At 39.3% G+C, this 27,980-nt stretch overlaps 1 protein-coding gene across 6 annotated transcripts; it reads left to right on the plus strand.

Moving 5' to 3' along the window:
- The first annotated feature begins 305 nt into the window (after positions 1-305).
- Oprk1 (opioid receptor kappa 1) lies at positions 306-27,980 on the plus strand. 6 transcript variants are annotated; one of them, XM_004837515.4, is made up of 4 exons: positions 307-635; positions 1,021-1,314; positions 16,436-16,788; positions 22,146-27,980. In XM_004837515.4, the coding sequence occupies exons 2-4, from the start codon at positions 1,058-1,060 to the stop codon at positions 22,676-22,678; spliced, it is 1,143 nt and encodes a 380-aa protein (XP_004837572.1). In that variant the 5' UTR covers positions 307-635; positions 1,021-1,057; the 3' UTR covers positions 22,679-27,980.

The raw sequence follows: 27,980 nt of genomic DNA on the forward strand, positions 1-27,980 counted from the left end.
TTCTATGTTGTTTGGATCACTATAAATAAATAAATAAACAAATAAACACATCCCTCAAAATTGCAATGGCTTTTCTCCTTCCCCCAGAAAAAGACACGTCCTGTGAGCTATGCGCTCAGTAACTTCTACACGCACTATGAATGATCTCGGCGCGTACTGAATTAAACAGGCATATCCTTTCCTATTACTAAACGTAAAATGGGCCAGAGCTCAATCCTAGACCTCTGGGAAGGCTGAGGGGGCCATCGAAGCAAGGCAGCCTGCAGGTAGGGGCAGCCGTGGGGCTGGTGGGGATGCGCTCTGGGGCCTGGGCCAGGGCTCTGGAGGGGCGGAGCGGCGGTGGGCGGGCCTCTGGCGGGCGCACCAGCCCGGCGGTCTCCAGCGGGTCCCCCCAGCCCGGCTGCATCCTTGGGGCGTCCGGCTCAGCTGAGCCACCTCCAGTAGTGGGAGCCGCGCACGGAAAGCAGCTGGGAAGCAGACGGCGTCAGGCAGAAAAGGAGCCCTGGGCCACACTGCCTGGGCCGGGGTCCAAGAGTCAGCGACGCGAGGCGGGAGGTGCCTGGCAGCCCCGGCTGAGCCAGACCTGGAACGCGCGGGTCAACCGCGAGCCCTTCGCCTGTCTTCAGGAAGCAGGGGTGAGCTTCGGCCTTTCGCGGAGGAGTCCTAGCCAGGGGTCTGGGCTGGGGGCGGTGGGGCTTTGCTTGTCCTTGGAGGCTGAGCCGTCAGTCTGGGGATAATTCCACAAGCCAGCAATGCCTAGGATTAGGGGCGCGGTGTCTCAGGAGCCAAAGGAGGCAGGACTTAGCGGCACCCCCGCCTGGCCCCCAGCGGAGCATGAGCCGGCGGGGTGGTGACGGGCAGAGGTCGGCTCTCCCCATCCCTCCCCAGGGTGGTGGGGCCCGGGCTGGATGTCAGAGAGCCCCGGGGTCTGCAGAGCCACCGGCCTCCGCGCGGCGGTCAGAGCGCGGGCAAAGTTTCCTTCTCCGGCCAGCCGGTCCCGTCGCTCCCGCCGCCCTGCAGGTGCTGCCTCTCCCGGCCCCGCGGCAGTCGCCCCGCCATGGACTCCCCGGTCCAGATCTTCCGGGGGGAGCCGGGCCCCACCTGCGCCCCGCGCGCCTGCCTGCTCCCCAACGGCAGCGCTTGGTTCTCTGGCTGGGCCGAGTCGGACAGCAACGGCAGCGCCAGCCCGGAGGACGAGCCGCTGGAGCCCGCGCACATCTCCCCGGCCATTCCGGTCATCATCACGGCCGTCTACTCCGTGGTGTTCGTCGTGGGCTTGGTGGGCAACTCGCTGGTCATGTTCGTGATCATCAGGTGAGCGCGGGTCCGGGCTCGGGCGCCGCAGGGGGGAGCCGGCCAGGGGGTGCGGACCGTTCCGGTCAGGGATCCGGAAATTCTCCCAGCGAGTCCTCTTGAAGGAGGCCAAGGATTTCCTGGGAGTTTCTACTGGGGATGGGGGTTCACGCAGGGTGAATCTGAGCGGCCAGAGAACATAGCCTCGGTCCAACACCCACACGACCCCAAGACCCCAACCCCTGCAGAAAATTCAGTATGGAAAAGTACTGGGTTCGGACCCCAAGGTCAGTGCCTCTTGGTAAAGAAACTAGTCCATTTTCGTGGCCTTTTTTGTTTTCTAGTTTCCCGCTCCAGTTTGAAGCACTTTGGCTTTCCTTTTGTAAGTATTTCTTAAGATAAGGGCCACCAAAGGCACTGAAGATAATTCGTATATCCCTGTGAGTTATCAGATTGATATTAGGGCTTATGAAACAAAAGCCATATGCTAGTTAAGGCGGTTAATATACAAGTAGGAGACTTTTTAGTATAGAACTGCCATCTCATTTTTTTAGAGCATCAGTGACTTTTGTAAATTAACTGTTCAATTACCCTCCTCGCTGTGGGCTGTAGAGATTTTCAAAAATTGTTTTGCTACTTTTCCCTACCATGAGAAATCGAAGATTTTATTGTTCTTTTGTGAAATTTTCTTGAAGTCAACTTGCAGTGATAGTTTTAAATATCCACATATTATGCTAACTTTCTGGTAAATGAAGTGATTCTTAAATAAAAAGAGAGAGAGAGAAAAAAGAAAAAGAAACCAAACTTCGTTCTGGGTGCCCTTTGAAATATTTGTTTCATTTTCTGGGAGAGCTAATGCTTTGGAAATATACTGAGAGTGAATAGCAAGCTTACATTCCTTCCAGAAGTCCCTGAAAGTCAAGAGAAGACTTTAATATCTGATTACAGACATTAGATGGATGAAGAACCGATTTCTTTTTTTAATCTTGACTTTTGTTTTGAGACAAGTCTTTTATTATTACAAACTTTAAAAATAATATCTACAGTAGCATGAGTCTTTCCCTTGGGTATCATCATCATAAAACACTTCTTTGCCTTTTTTTTTTTTTTTGGCATTGGAATGTCAGATCTTTTATCCTCCTCTCTGAAATTAAAACCATCATCATTTAAGCTTTCAAATATATATTATAAATGTCATTTCACCCACAATTAATGTAAGACCTCAGTATCCTTGGTTTCCATAATTGCTTATTGCATTTTACAGGAATTCTATCAGTGATGAGTAAAAGCTATAGAAGGAGTAAAATGTAAAAAGGCAGCTTGCCCAATTATTAGTAATCACAAGGCTGGTCTCCATTGGAGAGAATATTAAACAAAAAGAAAAGACAAGTGTATTCTAAATTGTAATTAAATATTAAAGAGACCTTGATATGAGACCATTTTGTGATAAAATATTGTAACACAAGAAGACTCAAAAAATAGGCTTTGTTCCTACTTGTGTTACATTAAATGTTCAAGTAAAACAGATGCATCTTATTGATACCTGAATGAACACATTCAGTCTTGAGTTTGATAAGGGCTTCCAAGTTGCTCTACAACATTTTTATGAGCCTGCAGACTCATTAAGAAATAAAGAATTCTACAGTAACATACATGTTAGATGAAAAAAAGAATTCTTACAGATTAACTCGGACTCTTAATGGACACATTTCCCGAAGATATATACTACAATTTGCATTACAATTTGTTAGATGAGGATAAATCCCAGCTAAAAATACTTTAAAAGTTAGTTCATGTAACAACATCATCCATCCTCCCACTCCCTTCTCAATTACTTTGAGATTAAGCTCAACAATAAGTTTAAAATGAACAGTTATCCTACCACCCTGGAAAGCCAACCTAACAAACTGATAGTTCCCTTAAATCCACAGCTAAGAGGCTATAGGAGTCTTTAAAATTTGTTCATATTGATAGATGGTTGAAGAATTGAAAAATAAAACCTTTGAATAAAAATGGACTTGGATTTATTTAGTTAGAAGAGGAACCGACTGAAGATTCAAGAGAGGGGGCCAGGAAGAGGACTGCGGTGTGCTGGTCAGAACAGAGTAGGAGCAAGTGTGGAATCTACGTGCAACTCTTATAACAGAAGTTGGAGGCCAAGCGACTTTGCTTGAAGAGACAGAGGGTCAATTTTGAGAAAGGCACTATTTTAAAATATTGTACCTGGAAAAGGATCCTGGTGTAGTTCAATCTTATGGAATATTATTCTAGAGATGGAAATTAAATGCTCAGATGGTAGGCAGGTGAAGGTCTAGGATGCCCATTTCCTATCTGGGGAGAAAGTGCTGTGGAAAAAGTGCTTTTTTAGGCATGTCTTACAAATAGCTTTTCCCACCTTGGACATCTGGAATGTTGCTCAGTATTCCCGGAAGATATTTAAAGTTGCAAGTGTTCTTACCATTTAATATACTAACAGTCATAACTCTCTACTATAAGGGTACTTTACCTTTTCACTGTAAAGAACTTAAAATTTATGTGTTCCATGCTTCCTTGTTGTTAGGTTTTGGGGGTTGAAGTCCTTGAGCATGCCTATAGATTTAAGGTTTGTATCCTAATCACATGGTCTCTTGACTTCCTCCTTTTCGGGTCACCTTCAGTGAATACCATGACACCCACAATACCTTTATCTTTGACCTTTCTGGGCATCCCTACCTCTGACATAGTGAACATCCATTTTTCTGCTCTTTCCACCACTTTCCACACTTAGAGTTGTCTCTTTCTTTAACAAGGATGATTAAAATTTAATGAGCAGTTAATATGTGCCAGGCAGGAATAGCTGTCTACTTCATGTAAATTCTTTTATTTAATCTTAACGTACATAGGTGTATTATTACCATATCTCTTTAACAGATATGGAAGCTAAAGCACAGAAAGATTAAACAAACTAAGGTCAAGTTCACCCATTGTTGACTCAGGAGAAGACCACAATGATTTCAGCAGCCTGACCCAGAGCCTGTGTTTTTATCCGTGCTGCTACTCATTTTCACTAGACTGCTTCTCCCAACATATGGATACTTTCTTTTCTAAGTAGTTCTTCATTTACTCTCAGTGCCTCTTTTTCTCTCATCCAGCCTGGATTTCATGAGTTGTCACTCCAGCCTTGATCTTGAAAATACACCCAACTGTTCTGCTCCTTTGTCCCTCTGCCATTGTCTTCCATCAAAGGCTTCATCACCATGAAGTCAGTGATATCTCTTCCATGTTCTTATACCCTACTAATCACATGTTGTTGGGTAAAATTATTTTTTTTTTGTCAAGGCAAAGCCACTACCTTCAAGTATATCTGACCCTAACTCTGCCTAGAAGATTTTGTGTCCCTCTTATTTTCTTGCGCCCATTCCTTCTCCCATTTCCCATAAAAATTGAGTTCAGATCTGTACTGGTTCCCAAGCCCTCTGCTTGACCATGTTCCCCTGCCAGTCAGTACATGATTTTGCCCAGCAGTTAACTGAGACATGAGCCCCAGCTACTGAGAATGCCCCTTCTCCTACAAACGATGGCAGTTCCCTCCTCTCAATCCACTCCATCCTGGAGGAATAGTATCTTCTATCCTTTTTCCTGTGTTTGAATCTCATCATTTCCTGGGGCTTTGCCACATAAGTTATCTCCTTCCTACTCCCTCTGCAATGTCTCCCTCTCCACAGATTCTTGTACATTTTTTCACAAAATCATACTCATGTATCTGTCATTTTAATCAAAAACCCAATATCCACCAAATCTTCCTTTGCTGAGTTTCCTTAGCTAATGTCCTTTCATCTCAAGTAAATAAGCTTCTTGGAGGAATAGTCCCTCCTCTTCCCCATCTCTTCGATTCCTCTGCCTCTTACACTTGGTCATTCTCCTTGAAGTTCCTTGACCAAAGCTAAGGTACTCATGTTTCAGAGGCTTATTTGAAGCTGGGCTGTCACCTGAGTTTTGTAGAGAGTTCTTTGTACTTTGACCAATTTTAGGTCCCTCACTTTGTCTGATACGCTTTCTCCTCAGCTCTCTTTCACATTCTTTGAGCTTTTCTGTGGTTTCTTTCATGTATTTGTCTTCCTCTGATGTCTCTAGATGATTATATCCTCCAGGGTCTTCTCAGCTAATTTCTTTCCTCACTCAGCATGATTACTGTGTTAATCAAGGTTCAACCAGAGCAGCAGAACTAGTGCTGGATGTACATGCTAAGAGATTTCTGGAAAGAAATCGGCTTATGTGATTTTTGGGGTTGATTGGATAAGTCTGAAATTCATAGTTCAGCAAGCCAAGAAGAGAAAGCTGCCCTTCCCAGGTAGAATTTGTTCTTCCTCAGTTTGCTTTCTCTGTGTACCTCAACTCAGGACTTAAGGCCATTGCACCGATGAATCAGTCACCTAGATGAGGTAGAATGATCCCCTTTGCTTCAAATCAGCTGATTATGACCATTAATCACATCTACAAAACATCTTCACAGCAGCTCCTGAGTGTGTGAGGACCCGGGAGCTGAGGCCTTGCCAAGTTAGCACATCAAAGTGACTATCATATTCCCTTTCAATGGCCCCTCTCATTCTTGTGGTCATAACTGTCAGGTACAGTCTGACAAACCCTAACTATATCTGTTACAGTTTAGAACTAAAATGTCTCACAAAAGTCTCACGTGCTCATAAGTGAAGCTTTTGGAAGGTGATTAGATCATGATGGTGCTGTACGCAGGAGAGGATTAATTCTTGAGTTCATAGGTAATTATGCTTGCTGGGAGGTGAGGTCTGGTCAGAGGAGGTGGGTCATGCTGAGCGTGACCTAGAAGGGTAAATTCTTTTGCCCAGGACCTTACCTCCCTCTCTGCTTCCTTGCTGCCATGGGTTGAGCTGCTTTCTTCTGCCAAGCCCTGCCCAAATGCTATTTCTGCTTTTAGCCATGGACTAAACCTTCTAAAACTATGAGCCAAAAATAAACCTCTCCTCCTTGAAGATGTGGCTACCTGTTATTTTGTCTCAGTCACAGAAAGTGACTAATACACTGTCTCTCCCTCCCAGTTATTCATCTCTCTCTGCAAACTCAGCTAGCCTCGTTCCTTCTGGATACCTTTATGTGATCACCCCACATGGGACTCAGGTCTCTGGAACATCTGCCTGCTAGGGTTGCCATAGCAAAATACCACGGACAGAAGCAGGAGGAAGCTTACACAACAGACGTTTATTGTCTCACAATTAAAGTTTTGGATGCCAGAAGTCCAAGCCCAAGGGGTTAGCAGGTTTCTCTGAGGATTTTTCTGTGGCCTCTCTTTCGGGCTTGTAGATGGCCATCTTCACCCTGCGTCCTCATGTGGTCTTCCCTCTGCATATAACTGTGTCCTAATCACCTTTTTACATACAAACACCAATCATATTAGATTAGGGCCTAGTCATAGGACCTCTTACTTCTGCTTGGAACGCCGTATCTCCAAATATAGTCATATTCTGAGGTATTGGGGATGAAAACTGCAATGAGGGATTTGCGGGTGGGACACAGTTCAGCCCATAATACTTCAAATTCCACAATAATTACATTTATGTACTTTTTTGTTTAGTTTGGAAAATACTGTATTGATTTATAAATTAATTGTAAGGGACATTTTAATAAGAAAAAAATAGTAAGAATTAGAAAATTCTTTTATTCTTGATTTTAGGTTGCATTTCCTTTCCTCATTTCCACTGACATGCTGCTGACATTCAGTGCTCTCTCCCAGCCTCACCCTGGAAAGAGGATTTCTGCTTAGTTTAGCCCCAGCAGGCTGAAGTTTCCCCAAAAGGGTCACTTTATAAGGGGCTTATAAGAAATGTAAACCACAAAGATACTATCTAAATGGTTACATTTCCTAAACTCAATTTTCTTCTCCAAATGCAGCTAACCTACTCAACTTTGCTGAGCTTGGAGATTCGTTCTCCTGAAGGAGCTTATTTTCTTGCTCATAAATAGGAGGAAAGAACATTTTTTCCTTATATAAACCATTAAGCCAAAGCTCCATGCCTTATTCTGCTTATATCATCTTCGGTTCTGTGGCATGAACTGACTGACTTGGGTCACCTCTGTGCCAACCCGGAACCCAGTGTTGAGCTGTGTCAAAACTGTGTCAAAACTGTGTAGCTGTCCTGAAATGGAAGAAGGTGTGAGAAGGAATCGGGTGACTCATCCTGAGCATCTGCCACAGTGCCTGCCTCTCTCCCATCCCTCACTGCGCTTCATCAAGGTGCCCACTGTAATCACTGCAGTTACAGGTACCTAAATCATCCTAGATTCATCGTGTCCACTTGGCCCACCTTGGATAATATCACCAAACCACAAGTGGAGAGGAATACGAAATGGATGAGGTACATGTTGTACCTGCATAGTTCACCATTTACTGCTCCCTATTTAACACCACCCCTATCCTGGGCATTGATTAAAATAGCACTTTCAAAATTTTCCTGGATTTTGTTTTGAAATCAACAATAAATATTTCCTTTAATGTAAACATAGCAAAACTAAGTTTAAAAATCTAGAGCCTATTTTTCACTTATCAAAATAATTTGTTCATATTTGACAGCCTCTTAAAAGAGAAAATCAATTTCATTGCAACTGTTCATATGGATTAGCTAAAATTATTTTCTTCTTTTTAAAATTTTCTTCTTGGTGAGATATGTTTTCACAGATGAAGTCTGAAACATGCAACTATTTCAAGAGTCAGAGACTCAACATCTAGAAGAAAAAAGAGAAAAAGAAAGAAACAAAGGAGAGAGGGTGACAGAAAGGAAAGAAGGAAGGAAGGAAGGAAGGAAGGAATTTTCATTTAGAGATTTAGTATAGAGCTCTTAAGCTTTAATAGACTACAGGAAAAAATAAAGCCTTCAAAATTATTTTCTGATTTTGTTGACTATAGTCTTTCCTGTTGTCTGTTTCCGTGTTCATTTCAGGAGGGATTTATTTCTCAGTGGGAGAGAAGAATTTCTCTCTATTAATCATTCCACTGTATCTCTTAAATAGCAGTATCTTTGAACTGCGTGCTCGGTGCCTTCTTCATTCAAGATTAACTTTTGAATGCACTCAATTGCTGTTGCCCAGAGAGGCTCTATGTTCAGCTAAGAACCTAAAATTGTACGGCTATAGGACAGTTGCCTTTCTAAGGTTTGGCTCATGTGGTTTCAGTGGTACAAGTAATGCAGGCTTAGAACTGTCTTAACAAGAGAATTTCAGAATAATATTATTTATTTAATTTAAAAAATCAGTCAGTAGTCCTCAGCCCCATATTTAAAAGGGGATGCTGGTTTATGTCTTAGATAAGGACTTATGGAAGAAGGATAGATTTTAGGAATGGGAATAATATTTTAAAAAGCTTGTAGGTTAAAGTATGTTTATATGTTAAACACATACTCTCTGGCCAAGGACATTGGAATTTAGATGAAGAATAAAGAAAATATTTAATGGGTTGAAAAATCCTAAAGGGATGGATCAGAAGCTGGACTTGGGATTAGGAATGGCTGAAGTTAGAAGCATGTAGAGGTCAGCTATTACAATGGGAATGATTTTGATTTTCCAAGCTCCCATTGAGTATTAGCTTATTAAAATTGACACCAAACCTATTAAGTGAGGGCTGTTAGAGCTTGTTTTCAGATGAGGACATAAAACTACAGAGGTTTAAGTAGCTTTCCAAGGGCCCACAAATGCTGAATAACTAATCTAGTACCAGAGCCCTAGTCTGTCTAACATTAAGGCACTCACTGCTCTCTGCCTTTCAGCATTTCTTCCTACCCAGGAAAGGGGAAGTGTTTTAGTTACTTTTCTCTTTGCTGAGACAAAATACCCAACACCCACAAGTTAAGGAAGGAAAGGTTTATTTGGCTCACAGTTTGTAGAGGTTTCACTTCATAGTTGGCTGGCTTCAAGGCAGGGTGGCATGGCAGAGGAGCATTGCAGAGGAGAAACAGTTCATGGCAAAGCAGGGCAGGCAGAAGGCAGTAAGCAGCAAAGCAAGCAAAGTAGCAGTAAGCAATGACTAGGGACTGCAAGGCTGTCTTTCTGTCCTTTACATTTTATACACCTATGGTGGGGCCCCCTTCATCCTACCCAGAACTATGCCAATTAATGATTTAGTAACCATTCATCCTTAATCCCAGCATCACACACTCTATATTTAGCCACCTCTGAAAAAGCCCTACCTATGATGCATGAGTCTTTGTGAGGGTATGGCGACCTCATCCGACAGAGAATAGAACCCAACGAGTAATCATTGGACCTCTCTACTTTCCCAGTCTGTGGCTTGCTCAGAGGTAAGTCAGTCTGTGGTTTGGTCAGAGCTAAGTCAGATTTCTATATAAAGACAGGAAAATTAAGTTAAATATTTATATACCACTCAGCATCCAGGTATTTGTGCTTTAGGAAGCAACATGCCAGTTGTAGGTGATTTGCAGTTTTCTTCTGGATTGTTGGCAGACATGATAAGCTCTCACCTGGTGTGTGTGGCTGGATGCACTAGGACATTTCTCCTGGGAGTTGGGAGGGAGTATCATCACATCCCCTTGACTACTCTGGGAGTGCTGGGTGGTCCAGTGAAATCACTGTTGGGATGTACCACTTCCTTTCTGGCCACAACCTTGCAAGTAGAAAGTATAGATTTCCCACATACTCCTTTCCCTCCACATGCATCATCAACATACCCAACCTGAAGGACATTTGTTACAATTGATAAACCTATATTCACACAGCAGAATCATGCAGAGTTCACAGCTTACATTAGGGTTAACTCTCCCACCACCACCCCAAGCTCTATTCAGGTCTAAAGGACAAATAAAAATTACATATGTTCAAAGTGTACAGTGTGATGACCTGTGTTATAGTTCAGATCTAGGATATTCCCAAAAGGTCCATGTGTTAAAGTCCTGGTCCTCAGCTTTGTGGTATTTGGAGATGATGGAATGTTTTGGAGGTGGGGCTTAGTAGAAAGAAATTACCTCCTCACTGGGGCGTGCCCTTGAAGGGGATGTTGGGACCCAGCCCTTTCCCCCCTCTCTCTCTGCTTTCTGGCTGAAATGAACAGACTTCCTCTGTCATGTGCTCCCACCTTGCTCTACTTCCTGGCCACAGCTGACCACCCTCCTACCATGGGCCAACCAATCATAAACTGAAAACCTTCAAAACTGTAAGCCAAAATAAGTCTTTTTTCCTTACAAATTTATTATGTCAGGTATTTTGTCATAGTGACAGAAATCTTGTTTACCCAGTTTCATATACATATAAACTGTGAAATGTTTTCCACGAATTAGTTAACACATCCATCATCACATGTAGTTAGCATTGTGTGTATTTGTATATGTGTTTGCATATGTGGGGAGGAAACTGTCTTAGCAAATTACAAGTATGCAGTACAGTATTACTAAGTATAGCCATTATGCTGCATTAGATCCCCAGAAATCTCCCAACTGAAGGTTTGTACCCTTTGACCAACTTCTCCCTCTTCCTCCCCTTTTCTGATAGTTCCAAACATAAAATCTAGAATTCTATGTTTCTGGAAAGCATGCCCAGGAAAATGAGTAAATCCTACTAGGTGACAACGTGGAGAAAAGAATACTCAATGCCTCTCCCCCACCGTGCCATGCCAGTCTTGCATTGTCTATTAAAAAGACTGCATTTCCCTCATGCTGCAGAATTCTCCTCTGAATAAATTTGGTCTAGGGAAGCTCCAGTATTGTAAGACAGCTGCCAGGGACCATTGGGCAGCAGCATTTGATCGCACTCTTTATTGAACATCTGTTCTAATGGGCCTTTCAGTATTAGCTATATTAGAGTCCACTCCAAAAAACGGCCACTAAGCTTTACAAAATTTCCTTTTCATTAAATTGGTGCCAAAGTTTAACTTCTCATATATTACTAGTTTGTGGTTTTTAAGCAAGTCACCTTCTTCCTCTGAAGTATCTCCTTGCTCAAAAAATGGGTACAATTGTCCCTCTGTATCTTCAGGCTCTACATCTGTGGAATCCTCCAAATGTAGTTAGTTCTATCATGGATAGGACTAATGGATTTTTGAAGATTAATTATTCCCTACACAATATAGTAAACAACTATTTATATAATGTATTGCATTAGGTATTGTAAGTAATCTAGAGATTATTTAAAGTATATAGAATGCCTATTATATGGAATTACTATACCATTTTATGTAAGGGGTTTGAGCATTCATAGATTTTGATGTCTGTGGAGGGCTTAGAACCAATATTTGCAAATACTAAAGGATAGGTATTCTGCCTATGGAAAAACTCAAATATCATGACACCTATGACAGCATTTTGCTCATTAAGAAACAATACATTCATATTTTAATACAGCATTCCCCTTTAGACCATGTCGTGTTCCCTTGTATTAAATGTTTCCTACCCTCATGATGCAGAGTTGGCCAAAATACTAGAATGTTTTTTAGTTTTTAGTTGCAAGAAGTGTCAGAATTTATAGAATCACATTGTCTCTCTGATAAAATACCTAACTCTTTAAGAATTTTTTCAACAAGGGTGCCCTGAGTTCTTTTAGTTATTACATATGAATTCTGAGGAGCAATAGTATCTTATGGGATTGTACTGTGGGTTGTTACTGTTTGATAGATAATTAATAATAACAGCAATAACAACAGCAGTAACAATGATGATGATAATGGAGGTTGGCATCCACTGAGCAATTATCAAGAACCAGACCCCATGCTAAGCAAATTTATGCATGTGTCATTTAATCATAATAACAACTTTATCCGATAATGTGAAGCTCCTAAACACTATCTGTCATATAATAAGTCATCAATAAATGCCTAAAATGATTTTCTCTTTCTGGAGTTCATGGTCCTCTGTGGCCCAACAGTACACATCCAGTCAGCCTCCCATCCTTCCCCAGCAGGATCCCTGACCCAGGATGTCCACTTCTTGTGGATCCCTGCATGTGACATTAACTACCAAGTCTCTATCTGTCCAAATCTTTACAAAACTTAAGGTCCTACCAAGTTCTCTCTTATTTTAAATATGTCTTGACATCTCACTACTCAGAATGTTTCCTTTCTGTGTGTTCTGTTAGTTCACATTATAATTTTAACCAGTAATGACCCGGGTCTGGGTATTGAATTTATTTTTCAGCCTCCTCAAAGTCCAATCAGATGCTATCAACAGGGTAGGCAATTAAAACAAGTTGAAAATGGAGGGATGATGAAAAGGGAGGGAACATGAACATTATTGGAGACAGAGAGAGGGTGCATGAAAGTCAACATGGAGCACAACTGGAGGTGAAAGCTAAAAATAAATCAATAAAACTGAAAGACTGTTGGTGAACAGCCATTATGATGAAGTATTTATTCTATATCATTGCCATGAAGGTGAAAAGGAGTTTCTGATTAAAGAAGCATCACTGAAATAAGAATCAAACTTGGGTAAAATGCTCCATAGCAAAGGATGACAGTGTCCAGTAATTATCTCTGCCACCTGAGTGTTTTCTGATCATGGCAGGCAGATGCAAAGAACAAGAAGCCCTGAGACCACTGCATCCCACAGGCACCTCATTTCTCAAGTAGCAAGTGTCATTCTCCGAGAAATTCTGCCTGTTGATACTTGTTTCTTACATCTCCTTGGATACTGTGTTCCTCTTGCCATCACAAAGCTTCTGTGGATACCAGTTTAGAAGCCACACTTCCATACTCTAAAGAGAAGTACGGGCTTGAATGACGGTGTCTCGGGAAGTATTCCTAACTCTCTGAAACACCCTCTTCCCAAGGCTTCCATCCCAAGTTCTCTAGTTGTCCCTCTGCCTGGCCTGCCCATCACATCTCATCCAGCACTCTGCTGTGTTGATTCCAGGTTTGTCACATTGTCAAGTTACCAAGGACAGCCCCCAGACTTTGCTCTTTTAGTGCCATATGCTCCTGTGGTGTGTGTGCTAAAAAGTGCAGCCACTCACTGCCAGCCCACCTCCAGCTTTGCCACACAAGCCAGAACTTCTTGCCCAGATGGTGGCACTTGAAATGCTTATGGATTTTTGTAAACCATTATGGATGGAATCTAAAATAATTTTATCTCTTATCATAGTAAGAAAGCTTACTTGCTTTTTTTACCTCTAGACAAAATAAATGAAAGCATTGCATGACATTTTGCAGGGGTTAAATATAGACCAGACCATCTCTGAGGGTAGGGATCCTGTTTTAGATTTACACGGTCATAGGATTTAGTCCAGTGCTATACATAAAAGACCGTTAAAAAAGTATTCAGTAAACTGACAGTTTAATTCTTACTTTTAATTATACCATTGAGTTCTCCTCTTCCAGGGTTGTAGGTTTGTAAGCACGTATTTTCAAAACCCTGAAAGGGTGCCCTAACCAGACATCTCTTCCAGACCTCCCCACTGAGGTTCCCCTTTGCTGATGCTACGCAAATCACCTAATTTAGCTGGGATTACTTATTTAGCTATATGAAGGGAAAGACATAAATCTCAAGAGTCAGCTAGCAAGGGAGCTGTTGTGAGAATCAAATATGAGATACGGAGGTCAAAAATTGGGCTTTGTAAGTTATAAAGTGCTAGAAAGATAAATGTAACAATGCAGGAACTGGGATCAAACTCCCCGGCTATGTCCTTTGTATCACTTTGAGAATTTTAAAGAAAACCTTGTGATTCTTTGTCATTCAGTGTCAGTAAGGATACTGACATTACCATATGGAGTTAGTGTAGGGACTAAATGAGGTGAAGTCTATGGAATGCAGTCTGCCTGACCCAGGGTGCTGTGTGAAATAAGTGATTGTTATAATTATTTTCCGTGATCAAATCTCTGATTCTGAGATCTGATGACAGGATTTGAATTCTTTTTCAAATTCAAGTCTTGAAGTTTTATACGTTTATTGTTTGTAAATATTTTGAAAAGCTAAAGTATGTTATCATTTAACATTTTATGATTACTTAAAGATATTTTATGGTAATTTATGTATCATTCCATCCATGTTCCTCTAATGTTAGGTTCCAGGCTTCATTTTTACTCTGATATTTTATACTCAAGCTGAATTAGTTAAATATGACCTTAAGCACTACTTAGAAACTGCATCATCCGTGTGTGTGTGTGTGTGTGTGTGTGTGTGTGTGCCCACTAACGGGAGGCTTCTATCCACCTAAGAGAAAGAGCAGTTTGGGAGCGTGAAATCAATTAGAAATAAATTAGGCTTATTCTCTGAATCAGATGAATTTCATTAGTTATCTCTGCAATTTTATGAGATAAACATTATATTTTTCATTTTATAGTTGCAGAAACTGAGTCTCGGAGTTGTTAAAGGCCCCTCTAAAATCTGTTTCTTGGAGGGAAAAACAAGCTCTAGAACCTAGGTCTACTTAACTTTATAAAGCAAAGAATGCCACTCTTTGTAAAAAAAAAAAAAAAAAAAAAAAAAGAGGAGGATATCAGAGTCACAAAATTCAAGAGTAAGTGCCAGAGACGTTGCCTGCTGAAATGTTTGCCAGTATCAGGGATTCTGGGTAGAGTTGAAAGAATAGAATGTAGTTTTGTAAGACCTAATTTTTCAAACATAAAATCCCACTTTTAAGAAGACAATCTCTCAATAGATCACATTTCAGACTTTTTCATTGGAAACAGCTGACTTTTTCTCAGTAATTGTACTTCCTTAGTTATCTATGTTTTTAGAAAGTCTTTGTTATAAATCTCTGGCCATACAATTGTAATCACTTTCTAAAACTTATGGGTCATTTAACAGTACTTGAATAAAAAGAGTAAAACAAAAACATAGCTTTAAATAAACTTCTCATTCTTCAGACCAAATAACTGTTTGAGTAACTGAGCATTACAATGGAAACCAAGAGGTTGGCCCTAGTACCAGTCTTCACAGTGCTTTTCCATCTCACTATAAACACATCTCTAACTAGAAAAGGAGGGGTGGAAAGACTCCATGCGGAAGAAGGGCAGTGAACCCTGAAGGTGAAGTATGGTCTTATGTGTCAGATGGGCTGAGTCAGGCCATGCACTGCTTTTATTTCATGGATGGCCAGTTAGGTTTTATTGTCTTCATTTAGAAGAAGTAAAGCTCAAGAAGTTCACACTCAGGGCTGTCTGACTTCATATTAGACTGCAGTGACTCCAGGGGAACCAGGACTGTTCTATCACTGAATGTTAAAAGATATTTCTCATGTGGTAATGTATGTGTTAGATGAGGCATGGATGAATTAATTGTGATAAGCTAGGACGTAATCACCATGGATTTCCCTTCTTGGCCTCTGAAAACTTGATGTGATCATATGGAATGGTTCATGCTCTATGGATTTCTTAGGAAGCATTCTCTAAGAAAAATAACCCTTTAATTCAATTTTAGGTGAAAATGGAATTGCTCTAAACCTCCTGTTATATTATAAATAATAATTTGGATAATTTGGACCTAAAGGCAATCTTTTTGACATATTTTGAAAATTAGATAAATTATGTGTTTAAAATTCTCTGAAGATTGGACAAGAGTAAGATACTTATTTCTTATCTACTGTGGTACTGTGATAACCTGTATAAATGAAGAATTCAGCCAGTTTTATTCATGTAATACAATTGAAATGACAAATTAGTGGCATACTGGCAAATTAAAATCAACAAACTATTGCGTTTTAGCCATTTCATGGAAATATTTAAAAATTGAAAACATTTTGCATTCTCAAAAGATAGTGTAATTACAAGGACTGATTTTTCAAAATAACCTCCAGGAGAAAATGTTTTGATATGTAAAAGGAAAATATTTTTTAAATGTTTAAACAAAGTAACTCTGGGTAGAACTAAAATGAATTGTTAGCCACAAAATAAAGATCTCTACTACATACAATCTGTTGAAAATAAAACTATATGTTTATCTTTCCATTTAATCTATGCAATTTTCATTTTCTTTTTTATTTATATTTTTCAAACAAAACACTAAAGTAAAAATTCAATAAAGCCAGAGATCTTTGTCCATTTTCTCCCAAATGTCTAGAACAGTTCTTTTACATATTATACACTTATTTTATGTGTAAAAAAAGTAAAATTAATAATCAGAAGGCTGTCACAAATATAGTTACCTCATGGATTGGAATTGAAAAACAGAAAGAAATGCTACTGTTTCTTGTCTTTTAGATACACAAAAATGAAGACAGCAACCAACATCTACATATTTAACCTGGCTTTGGCAGATGCTTTAGTTACTACAACCATGCCCTTCCAGAGCACCGTCTATCTGATGAATTCCTGGCCTTTTGGGGATGTGCTGTGCAAGATAGTCATTTCCATTGATTATTACAACATGTTTACCAGTATATTTACCTTGACCATGATGAGTGTGGACCGCTACATTGCTGTGTGCCACCCCGTGAAGGCTTTGGACTTCCGTACACCCTTAAAGGCAAAGATTATCAATATCTGTATTTGGCTTCTGTCATCATCCGTTGGCATTTCTGCCATAGTCCTTGGAGGCACCAAAGTCAGGGAAGGTAAGAGCAAAAATTTTCATCCTATTTATAAAAACATAACTTTTAGTTATATAAACTTTTAATTTAGGAGTGAGTAGGACATATAATCTAAGTGGAAAAACCAAAAGTAAAAAAGTATATATATAACAACAACAACAACAACAACAACAAAAACCCAAATAACCCCAATGGAAATATAATGCCTAATCCATGGAAGAAGAGAAATAAAATGATTTTGTCTTCCTTTCCACCTCTAAACACATTATCACAACACAGATCCCCAACCTGTCTCATATTTTGCTTATCAGAATATGGACAGAATCAAATAAGTAACTGCAGACATGTGGATTTTGAAATTACAACTTGATGATTCCAGTTCATACCTTCTATTTCCTTTTTTTTCCCTCCCTAAGAATGACCCAAATCATCAGCTAAATATGTTGGCTATCTTCTCTTTGCTCCCTCAAAGTAAATCCCCAGAAAACGGTGGTAACAGCTTTATTTGGCTAGTTCACAAATGGATGGTGTTACAGTGAGCAGAATCATTAGATTTTGGACATATCAATTCTTGCCCCATGAAAATAGGGTAACTGACATTTTCCCTGTATTTCTCACTCTTGGATGCATGGCGGAATACACTGTTGATTTGATTGACCTGATGTGTGACCTGGGCTCAAGATTTTTAAGGTCTCTTAAGTGACTCTGACCTGCAACCAAAATGGAAACTACTGCTTCTGGAATTTTTGCTTTACTAGTAAAAGACAAGGCTATGAAAAATAGCTTTCATCTTAATAGAAATTCTGCTGGGAGTGGTGGAAGGCAGCAGAACAATCACTCTGAACTTTATAAATGCTATTTAATGTTCTAGCAGGTGTTTAAATGTTCCAGGTTACTAGGGAGTTTTGTGATACCTGTTTGTATAGATAATTGAATATGTGTAGCAAGGACTTACAGGTCAGTGCAAAGGACAGGTGCTAAAATCATACTACATTTTGCATAATACATGCATAGCTTATCTTCCTTTGTCTTCAGGAAGTTTTAGAGAAGTTTTAAGTTCGCAGAAAATTTAATGGAAAGTAGAGTTAGCATTTACCCCAGATCCCACACATACTGAGCCTCCCCCAATACCAACATCACCCACCAGGGTGGAACATTTGTTACAGTTGATGAGCATATATTGAGACATTTGACACATCATTATTACCCAAGGTTCATAACTTACCTTAGAGTTCATTCTTGCTGTGTGTATTCTATAGATTTGGACAAATATACAATCCACTGTTTGAAAATGAAACATGAATCTTTCCTCCAAAGCTATAAAAAGAATTTTTAGCACAGACACAGTGAGTGATAAGCTATAATAGTTGGCAAATTTTAAGAAATCCTGATTTTCTCTGTCAGATAAAAATTTTCAAATGTGATTAATTACACACAAGATTTTGTTTCTTTGTGCCTATGGCAAATGAAAATAAATTGTAAGAAACTCCTCTGAGGCTTAGGTATTGGTGTATCACAATTCTAATTCAGGAGCAGATGTTGTCTATATGCTATAAGAATGAGAAGAATAGACTAAATAGTAAAAGAAGATAAATGATTTTCCTGGGGCAAATAACTGATTTTTTGTATTTCATGTAACCACTGCATTCCTTCTAATCTTTGTCAGAAAATGACATTTTAAAAGAAATGAATTTCAATTAACCTATTGAAAGATGAAATAAAGACAGATGTGGTTTTTCCAGGAGAGTTGGTATAGATGGATATGTGCAGATGCAATGGAAAAGAACCACCAATGAAAGCTGAAGATTAATTTGTGCAGCACAGAAGAAAAAATGGAAGAAAATTAGTCTTATAAGAGGCCTCTGTTCTCCTCTCTTCTTAATTTTCTGAAGCAGATTTTATTTATATGATTAAAGGTCATCTTGATGGTCTAGTGCATTCATTTTGGAGTGTTGTACCACACTGCATGTTAGGAATCTTGGATGATTATGAGAAGCATTTTAGATAATCAATCCACACTGGAGCAGGGCTAACTGGCATTGGTAGTTTATAGTAGTTCATGGTCATGTTTTTATAAAGAATGTTCACTGAAAGGAATCAGGCATCAATCAAATCAGAATGCACATACTTTAAGAACATAGATTCTAGAAACAAACTGGCTAAGGTTGGGTCCTGAATTCACCATTTACAGACAATGTCATTTGGGTGACATTACATAGAACTTTGGCTTCTCATCTGCAAAACAGTAGTGCCTATCTCTTCAGATATTTTCCAGATCTAGTGAATTGATGTAAATAAAGCAGTGCCTGGTCTTGTAAGCACTAGATAAATATGACGATCATCCTATGACAAAGTGATCTTCATAAGCCCTGCCTTGTTCCTTAGTTTTTCAACATTTATCAAAAATTCATTTAATAGTGAAGGCTCCTGTGTATAGCAGCATTTTCATTTTGGGAACATAAAATGTTGAATCTAATATTTCACATATTATATATGTATGTATTACTTATTTGTGGAATACAGTTTGCCTACTACAATTATTATAGTAGCTATGCATTATTGTAATAGCTATAAGAAGAACCCAAGTTATTCTTAACAAAAAAGAACAGACATAAAATCTTGAGTTTGGCTATTAGATCTAACTCTGTAAGCAAGGGACCTATACATTGTTGGATTTGCCAGTGAAAGCCATGATCCTTTGGTATTAATATAAAAGGAAAACAAAGATTACGTTTTGGAATTTTTTGATCCATGCATAATTGTATGTATTTGTAGCATTCAGTGTGATGTTTCTATGCACGTATACATTGCAGAGTAATCAAACAGGATAATTGGCATGTTCATGAAAGATTTATCATTTCTTAATGGTAAGAACATTAAAAATCCTTTTCTCTAGCTATTTTGAAATATGCAATGAATTATTGTTGACTATACTCACCCACTGTGCAACAGGACACCAGAACTTATTCCTCCCATCTATTTAGCCCTGTATCTATTGACCAATTTTTCCCATATACCCTCCCCAGTGCCTTCTCCACCCTCTGGTAACCACTATTCTACTCTCAACTTCTATGAGTTCAACTTTTCTGGATCCCACATATGAGAGAGATCATGTAGTATTTGAAGAAAGTCTACTTTTTGAACTGGGGCAATTTAAAGATAATTCAACCCAAAGGTGCTCACTTTTTCCAGAAATAGAATGATTAATAAAAATGGTGGTTCTGGACCAGAATTTCTTGATGATTATCTCCTCCTTAATGGTACAAATTCAGGTTTATTGACATTTCTGGAGAATATTTTAATGTTTTTTTTTTTTGGTACTGGGGATCAAACTCGGGTCCTTGTGCTTGCGAGGCAGGCAGTGGAACCACTGAGCTAAATTCCCAGCCCATGGAGAATATTTTTAAATTCATCATTGGATATTTATTTCCCACAGTCTTATAAAAGTAACTGTTGTTGGTTATTTCACCTATTTATCAAATATTTTTTGAGCTCCTATTACATTACAGCCGAGGAAGCTGATCTCTGGGGTTAAAAGATACATCCAAATTGCAGATCGGCCATTGTGCTGTCTTTGCATAATTTAGCAGGTGATTTCTCTATAATAACTCCTGTACATAGTACGTATTCTCAGGAGCTTACTGTCCACATAATATCTGTTTGTTCATTTATTTAACAATTCATTTTTATATGCCATATGTTCCAAGCACCACCCAGGGATTAAATGTTGAATAAGTAGACTGGGTCCCTACTTTAAGATTGTTTACATTCTGGATGGAGAGAAAAATGTTAGGAAAGGCAAGACAAGATTACATATTGGAAGAGATTCTGTCTAAGAAATAAACAGGGTGGGTACAATATGTTGTAGACTAAAAAGAGAGACTCCTATCTAAATACCTCTGAGGTGACATCAGGCTAAAGACAACCAAAAAAAAAGAGACAAAGCAGAAACACAAAATTTAAGCAGAAAAAACCCAATATGTACATGTTTCTCACCTTCAAGAAAACCATGCTCATCAGATTTAATAGACAAAAATCTAGGATTAGGTACTTACATTAACTCAGATTTTTATATCATCCATCAAAATTTATTTAGCACCCAAAGATTTGACTTGGTCTTTGGTAAAAAGAGTGTTTCTAGGATATTCTTCTTTACTAATTGTCCAAAATAATTATATCCTTTGTATTTCAAAGTATGTCTAGTTGAAGTTCTAATAAGATACATTTTGTTTTACTAAAGGATATTTGAGATCACAAAATGTTTTAGTAAGCACTATTAATATAGCTACTTTACTATTTGAAAAGAAATATATTCTTGAAGTATTTTTAAAGCAGATTTTTCCTATGTCAAAAGGAAATATTTTCCTCACAAAGACTACATTCAGAGTGTTGCGCATGACCACCTCATCTGTGAAGAAAGACCAGTCACAGAGAGGGGTGCCTGCGCTGTGCTCACTGCTTAAAGGCAGGAGGACAAAGTGAGGCTGGCTGGTGCTTGCAGAATGGGAGCTCTTTCTGCTCTTCTCCTCCTCCAAAAGTTTTGCTCATGTTTCAATACTGCACTTCATCATAATGGTTTGATTGTGTTCATTAAATCACAACACCTGGCCATATTTAGATAAATTTTGTTATAAGTTTTAATTGACTCACATAAACCTCTTAATGTTTTTCAGACAAGTTGATATTTGTTAAATTTAAAGGCTAGACTTAAAATATATAGCCATTTATTACAAACAGACATTATCTTTAATTGCCCAATCCTCAGGGCTGGGAGAACTGTTACTACACAGAAATACAAGTAAGTGTCCATGCTACAACTTAACAATTTAGCTCTTTTGAAGCCATCGAGATCAAATCAGCTTTCATGGCTAGATAAATCATAATGCTAGTTGATCTTACTTTTCTACAGCACAATGTATGTTATCAATAAGTGACACATTTCTAGCATCATCGTTTTATGCACCATGGTAGGGTGATTAGTATCATATGGCAGCATCTCTAATTTGGTGACCCACGTTAGGCAATATCATCTCAATGTAATGAGATCTTTGCAAACAAAAGTACTCAAATTCACATTTAAAACATTTTGTAGGGGCCAGGGATTTAGCTCAGTGGTTCCAGCGCCTGCCTCGCAAGTGCAAGGTCCCAAGTTCGACACCCTGGTACCAAAAAAAAAACCCAAACCAAACAAAACATTTTGTAAACCAGGTGCGAGGTTGGACTCCTGTAATCTCAACTACTCAGGAGGCTGAGGCAAGAGGATGGCAGGTTGCAGCCTAGCCTTGGCAACGGAGAGGGATTATCTCCACATTTCCCAGGCACACTGTCAGTATTAATAACACTAATAGGCTTCCCTTTGTGCTTTGGGCTGCTTCCTCCAGATGTAGATATCATCGAGTGCTCCCTGCAGTTCCCGGATGACGACTACTCCTGGTGGGATCTCCTCATGAAGATCTGTGTCTTCGTCTTTGCCTTTGTGATCCCAGTCCTCATCATCATCGTTTGCTACACCCTGATGATCCTGCGCCTGAAGAGTGTCCGGCTCCTCTCTGGCTCCCGTGAGAAAGATCGAAACCTCCGCAGGATCACCAGGCTGGTCCTGGTGGTGGTGGCCGTCTTTATCATCTGTTGGACCCCGATTCACATTTTCATCCTTGTAGAGGCCCTGGGCAGCACTTCCCACAGCACAGCCGCTCTCTCCAGCTATTACTTCTGCATCGCCTTGGGCTATACCAACAGCAGCCTGAATCCCATCCTCTATGCCTTCCTTGATGAAAACTTCAAGCGATGTTTTAGGGACTTCTGCTTTCCCATTAAGATGAGGATGGAGAGGCAGAGCACTAGCAGAGTCCGAAACACAGTCCAGGATCCTGCTTACATGAGGGATGTGGATGGGATGAATAAACCAGTATGACTAGTCGTGGAGATGTCTTCTTACAGTTCTCCAGGAAGAGATGAATTCAATGATCTAGGTTTAACTCAGATTACTACTGCAGTCTGAAATGGAAAGACAGTTTTATTAAATTTGGAAATCTCCTGCTCTGAAGTCATCAGATGCAGGCTGCATTCACAATCCAGCTCAGTGGAAACAGCGATACTGTAGAGATGGAGGACCAAAGGTCCTAGCAACAAACACGACGTGAGGCTGATGCACGGTCCCTTTGATGGAGAACAATCTAGGCCTTTTTCTTCTGGTTCCCTAGATTTAGCCCCCATCTGTTGTGGCCTTCCTATACAACTGGCTTCAAGGCTCTCTTTAAGAAAAAAAGAAAAGGAAATAACAAAGTTTGGCTTCAGGGCTTCATAGATATCCAATCCGGATGTTCAACACTGGCAGCAACAAGCTCAAAAAGAATCAGAACCATTTCCAGGGTTCATACCTCTCTCTCTCTCTCTCTCTCTCTCTCTCTCTCTCTCTGCAAGATGGAGATGCATTTCATGTGGCTGTATGGAGAGAATTCCTGCCTAAGTAGGACTTGGACGCACTCTTGGGATCTGATGTTCACGTATGATAGAACATTATCTTGACATTTGTAAACTTATCTAAACATATAAAAGGTGGATTCTAACATAGTCTAATATTTTGAAAACTACAACTGTTGGGGTTTTCTTAGCATGGACTTCAACTGAATCTTCTGATAAACACATACCATATGTTAAGAACCATAAAATGGCTTAAATACCACTGGAACTGTATATAGTTCGATCTGTTCATAATAGTCTATGTGAAAATAAGAAATGGGCTTCCTTTCTAGCCTGGAAATTTCCCAAGGGTACACTAATGACATCCCCTGAATTATTAAGAATTGATGCTAAGACATTTTGCTGCAATGTCAGCTATCTCTGGGATAATCAGTCACTGTGTGATTTCTTTTAGACTCCCAAACATAATTTAATCTTTCAACAATGCTTATAACTCAGTGTTAACAACCCCCAAACCTTTAACTCACTCTCAGATTGGAGCCTTAGTGAAAGCTAATTTATCTGTGGCATCTCTTCATAAATATATAACTATTAACAGATTCTTTTTGCTCATAGAGGGAAGATGTTTGATTACATACATATCAAGATTTTATTTTGTGGCTTCAGCAGGAAGCAGAATTGCTTCTAAATGTGTGATGAATGAGGACATTATGGCACTGGGGGTGCATGAGCATATCTTGCATAGTATTCTGTGAAGGGCATGGCTGTCGAGGATAATGACATGAATAGCACATTTAGGATAATTTTGCTGCAACTTCCAGATGACATATAAATTCCCTCTTCTTTTCCATAAAACTCAAAGTAATGGCTTTTTCTATAATTTTCCTGGGAAGAAGAAAGGGATAATGTAGAAATAATACCCATCTTTAAGCCTATATCTTATGAAAGCATTACCCTTTGCAATTTGATAGGGGCATTGAAGGTGTAGAATTATATAATTACAGGCATCACTGTATCTATGACTTCTGTTAAGCATGTGCTTTCTCTGTAGTCTACATTACCTCTCATTCTGGAAATGAAATCTTACATTGAAAGTTATACATGTGGCTTCAGAATTTTGATCATGTTTGTCTCCATTCCAGGTTTTTATGGCACCTAACACAGATGGTGTGAGGCAACATAGTAGGGATTTTTCATAATAAAAAATATAGCGCTCTTTTGAGTATTTCTTAAATTTCAGTGAAATTCCTACTTGTAGGGCTGGCGATTTAGCTCAGTGGTTCTGGCGCCTGCTTCTCAAGTGCAAGGTCCCGAGTTTGATCTCTGGTACCAAAAAAAAAAAAAAAAATTCCTACTTGTGCTCAAATTCTGGTAAATGAATTTAGATAGGAATGGCTTAAATATTGGCTATTATATAAGAGGGATATCTACATAGAAAGTAGTTCCAGTGACAAACCCTACTGAAATAGGAAATTGAAAAACCTCTTTCAGGAACAGCAAAGCCAAAATGGAAAAAGAGTTAGCATCATGGAATGAAATTATATGTAGAAGAGTGTTCACTTTAGTATTCCATATGCTATTTCAACATTAAGCGCCATTATTGGGATCTGAACTTTTGCCTGATTGTCCTGCATAGAGAGAGTTGCAACCCAAGGAGGGAAATGGGTAGCTATTTTGCTCGTGAGATGTGTTCCAAGCTCCTGAATTACTGTTAACGCTGACTCCCTTCAAACTGAAGGAAGAGAGATAATGTGAATGAGTGTCTTTTTAGGGCACTTCTTTTTTTTTGTGTGTGTGTGTTAAATTCTTTTATTGGTACATTGTAGGTATACAACACAATTACATTTCTCATTGGGAATTGTACCTTTATATAATGCATCTTGGTTCTTATTTTTTCCCCATTCCTAGCCCTCCCTTCACCCCCTCCACCCTTCCCTATTTACAAAGACTTTATTTCCATTTTTTCCATTTCTCATCATTTTTTCCTTCCCCTTCTTTCCTTTCCCCTGTGCCTGCCACTACCCCTACCCCTTTGGACCTTTTCTTCCTATTTTACATTATTGATTATTCATTCTAATAATTGGTACATATTAGGTATACAATATAATGACATTCATCATTGGAAATTTGCACCTTTACATAGTCTCTCTTGGTTCTTGTTTTTCACCTTTGCCCAGCCCTCCCTTCAACCCCTCCAGCCCTCCCTATTTAAAAAGATTTTGTTCCTATTTTTCCATTTTCTCATATTAATCCCATTCCCTTCTATCCTTTCCCTTAGCCCTCCCACTTCCTTCCCCTTTGCCCCCTTTCTTCCTATTTCACATGACCTATTATACATTTAGTCCTTATTTACACTTTCAGTTTCTCACACGAGAGAAACTATTCGGTATTTATAAATGTGTGTCCTATTTATTTCACTTAAGAGTATTGCCTCAATGTGCATCCACTTAGCTATAAATGTCTCTAATTTCTCATTTTTTTATGGCTGAGTTGTACTCCATTTTATAAAAAAAAACCACGTTTTCTTTATTCAGTCTCCAATTGATGGGCATTTGGGCTGTTTCCAAGCTTTAGCTATTACAAACTGTGCTGCTATGAACATGGGTGCACATATATCACTGTGGTATGATTCTTTTAATCCTTTGGGAAAGATCCCCAGCAGTGGAATAGTGGGGTCAAATGGGACTTCCAGTCCTAGTTCTTTGAGGTATCTCCATACTGATTTCCACAGTGCTTGCACCAGTCTACACTCCCACCAGCAGTGGAACAGAGGTCCTCTTTCCCCACAGCCCTGCCAGCATTTGTTATTGGTTGATTTCATGATAGCAGCCGTTCTTTCTGGAGTGAAGTGGAATCTCAGCATTGTTTTCATTTGCATCTCTCGAATGACCAGTGATGTTGAACATTTTTTCATGTATTTATTTGCTATTTCTACTTCCTTGTCTGAGAAATGTCTGTTCATTTCAGATGCCCATTTTTGGATTGGGTCTTTAAATTTGGGAGATCTGATCTTTTTAAGTTCTTTATAGATTCGAGAGAGTAGACCTTTGTCTGAGGAAGAGCAGGTGAAGACTTTTTCCCACATTGTGGGTTGTCTCTTCACACTGCTGGTGGTTTCTCTTGCTGTGCAGAAGCCTTTTAATAAGAAGAGATCCCACTTGTTGATTGTTTGTGCTAGTTCACGGGCAACTGAGGTTTTGTTCATAAAATCTTTTCCTACACCGATGTCTTCAAGGGTTCTACCTAACCTCTGTCCCAACTGGTTCAGAGTTTCTATTTTAATATTTAGATCTTTAATCCATTTTGATTTTAGTTTAGTGTGTGGTGAGAGATACAGGTCTAGTTTTAATCTTTGGCAAGTTGAAGCCCAATTTTTCCAGCACCATTTATTAAAGAGGCTATCTTTCCTCCAGTGAGGGTGTTTGGCTCCTTTGTCGAAGATGAGATGGCTGAGTGTGTCTGGCGTTGTTTCTGCATCTTCTAATCTGTTCCACTGGTCCTCAGGTCTGTTTCTTTGCCAGTACCATGCTGTTTTTATCACAGTAGCTTTGTAGTAGAGTTTCAGGTTGGGGATTGTGATACCCTCTGCCATGTTTCTGTTACCTAGAATTGCTTTTGCTATTCTGGGTCTCTTCTTATTCCAAATGAATTTTTGGATTGTTTTCTCAAGGTCTATGAAGTATGCTGCTGGGATCTCTATTGGAATAGCATTAAATCTATATAGCAGTTTTGGAAGTATGGCCATTTTCACTATATTAATCCTTCCTATAAGGCACTTCTTTAAAGGAATGATAATGTCAGGCACTTATGGTAGAAATAACACTGTTTTTACAGATGTATTTCTTTTTCAAAAGTACATGCAAGAGAAAGGGAGAGAGAAGGAGGTAGAGTGAATGTTTGCCAATGCCTATGAGTGTCTGCATAGTGCTGAGAGGCAGTGATGCCATTGCCATTCATTCATCAGTCCAAGCACCCACTGCCTCACAGATATTTCCCATCTTCTCATGTTCCTGTTCTCCCATCTCAAAAGAAGGGCATTGCCTACTGTGTCTCTTGGAGACCAGAACTGCACACATCTGACCTTGAGATCGACTCTGCATAGATTCTATCCCCCTACTCTGGTAACAATTTGGGGAAGACAAGACCTCGTAAAAGGTCAGAGAAATGAACTGGCCATGCAGGAGACAGTGGTGAGAATAAAACCAACAGCTCCAACTGGGAGGAGAAAAGTGGAAATACCCTTAATATATTAAGCTACTTACAAATCTAGGAGTACCCTTTAGGTAAAAAATTTAAGGCAAAACTCTAGGCTTATAATTGAAAAGAAGCAAAGTTTGAAAACACTATTTGGAAAGAAATCAAGGAATCATCACATATATTTTAAGAAAATAATTTCTTCTTGTGATATATTACTGAGAAGTAATATTCTTTAACTAGTATCAGAATTTATAGGTGTTTCATCGAGTGAGGGACATAAAATGAGTAAGTGAAATAAAAGAATACATTAGATGGTTTTAGCTCAGAATATTTTTAAGGAAAAAAACTGTGGCAAGGTTATATGTCCCTTCAATGAGATTTATTTTCTAAGCAAGAATTCTTTGGGTGATTTAGCATAAATATGAAAATCCCATTCACACATAGCATAAACCTGCTTGCTCTAAGGTAATTTTCTCTGAAAGAAAAGTATTCTAGTATAGTCATGTATTCTTTCCTATAATGTATATTATTTAAATCTTGTACTTGTGTATATGATTGTGTGCCTTGCAATAAAACTAAAATTCTACCTGCTAAAA

This window comes from Heterocephalus glaber, unplaced genomic scaffold (genome assembly GCF_053883595.1).
Source record: "Heterocephalus glaber isolate CG9 unplaced genomic scaffold, H.glaber_assembly_v1.0 deba00000281, whole genome shotgun sequence".
Taxonomy (NCBI): Eukaryota; Metazoa; Chordata; class Mammalia; order Rodentia; family Bathyergidae; genus Heterocephalus; species Heterocephalus glaber.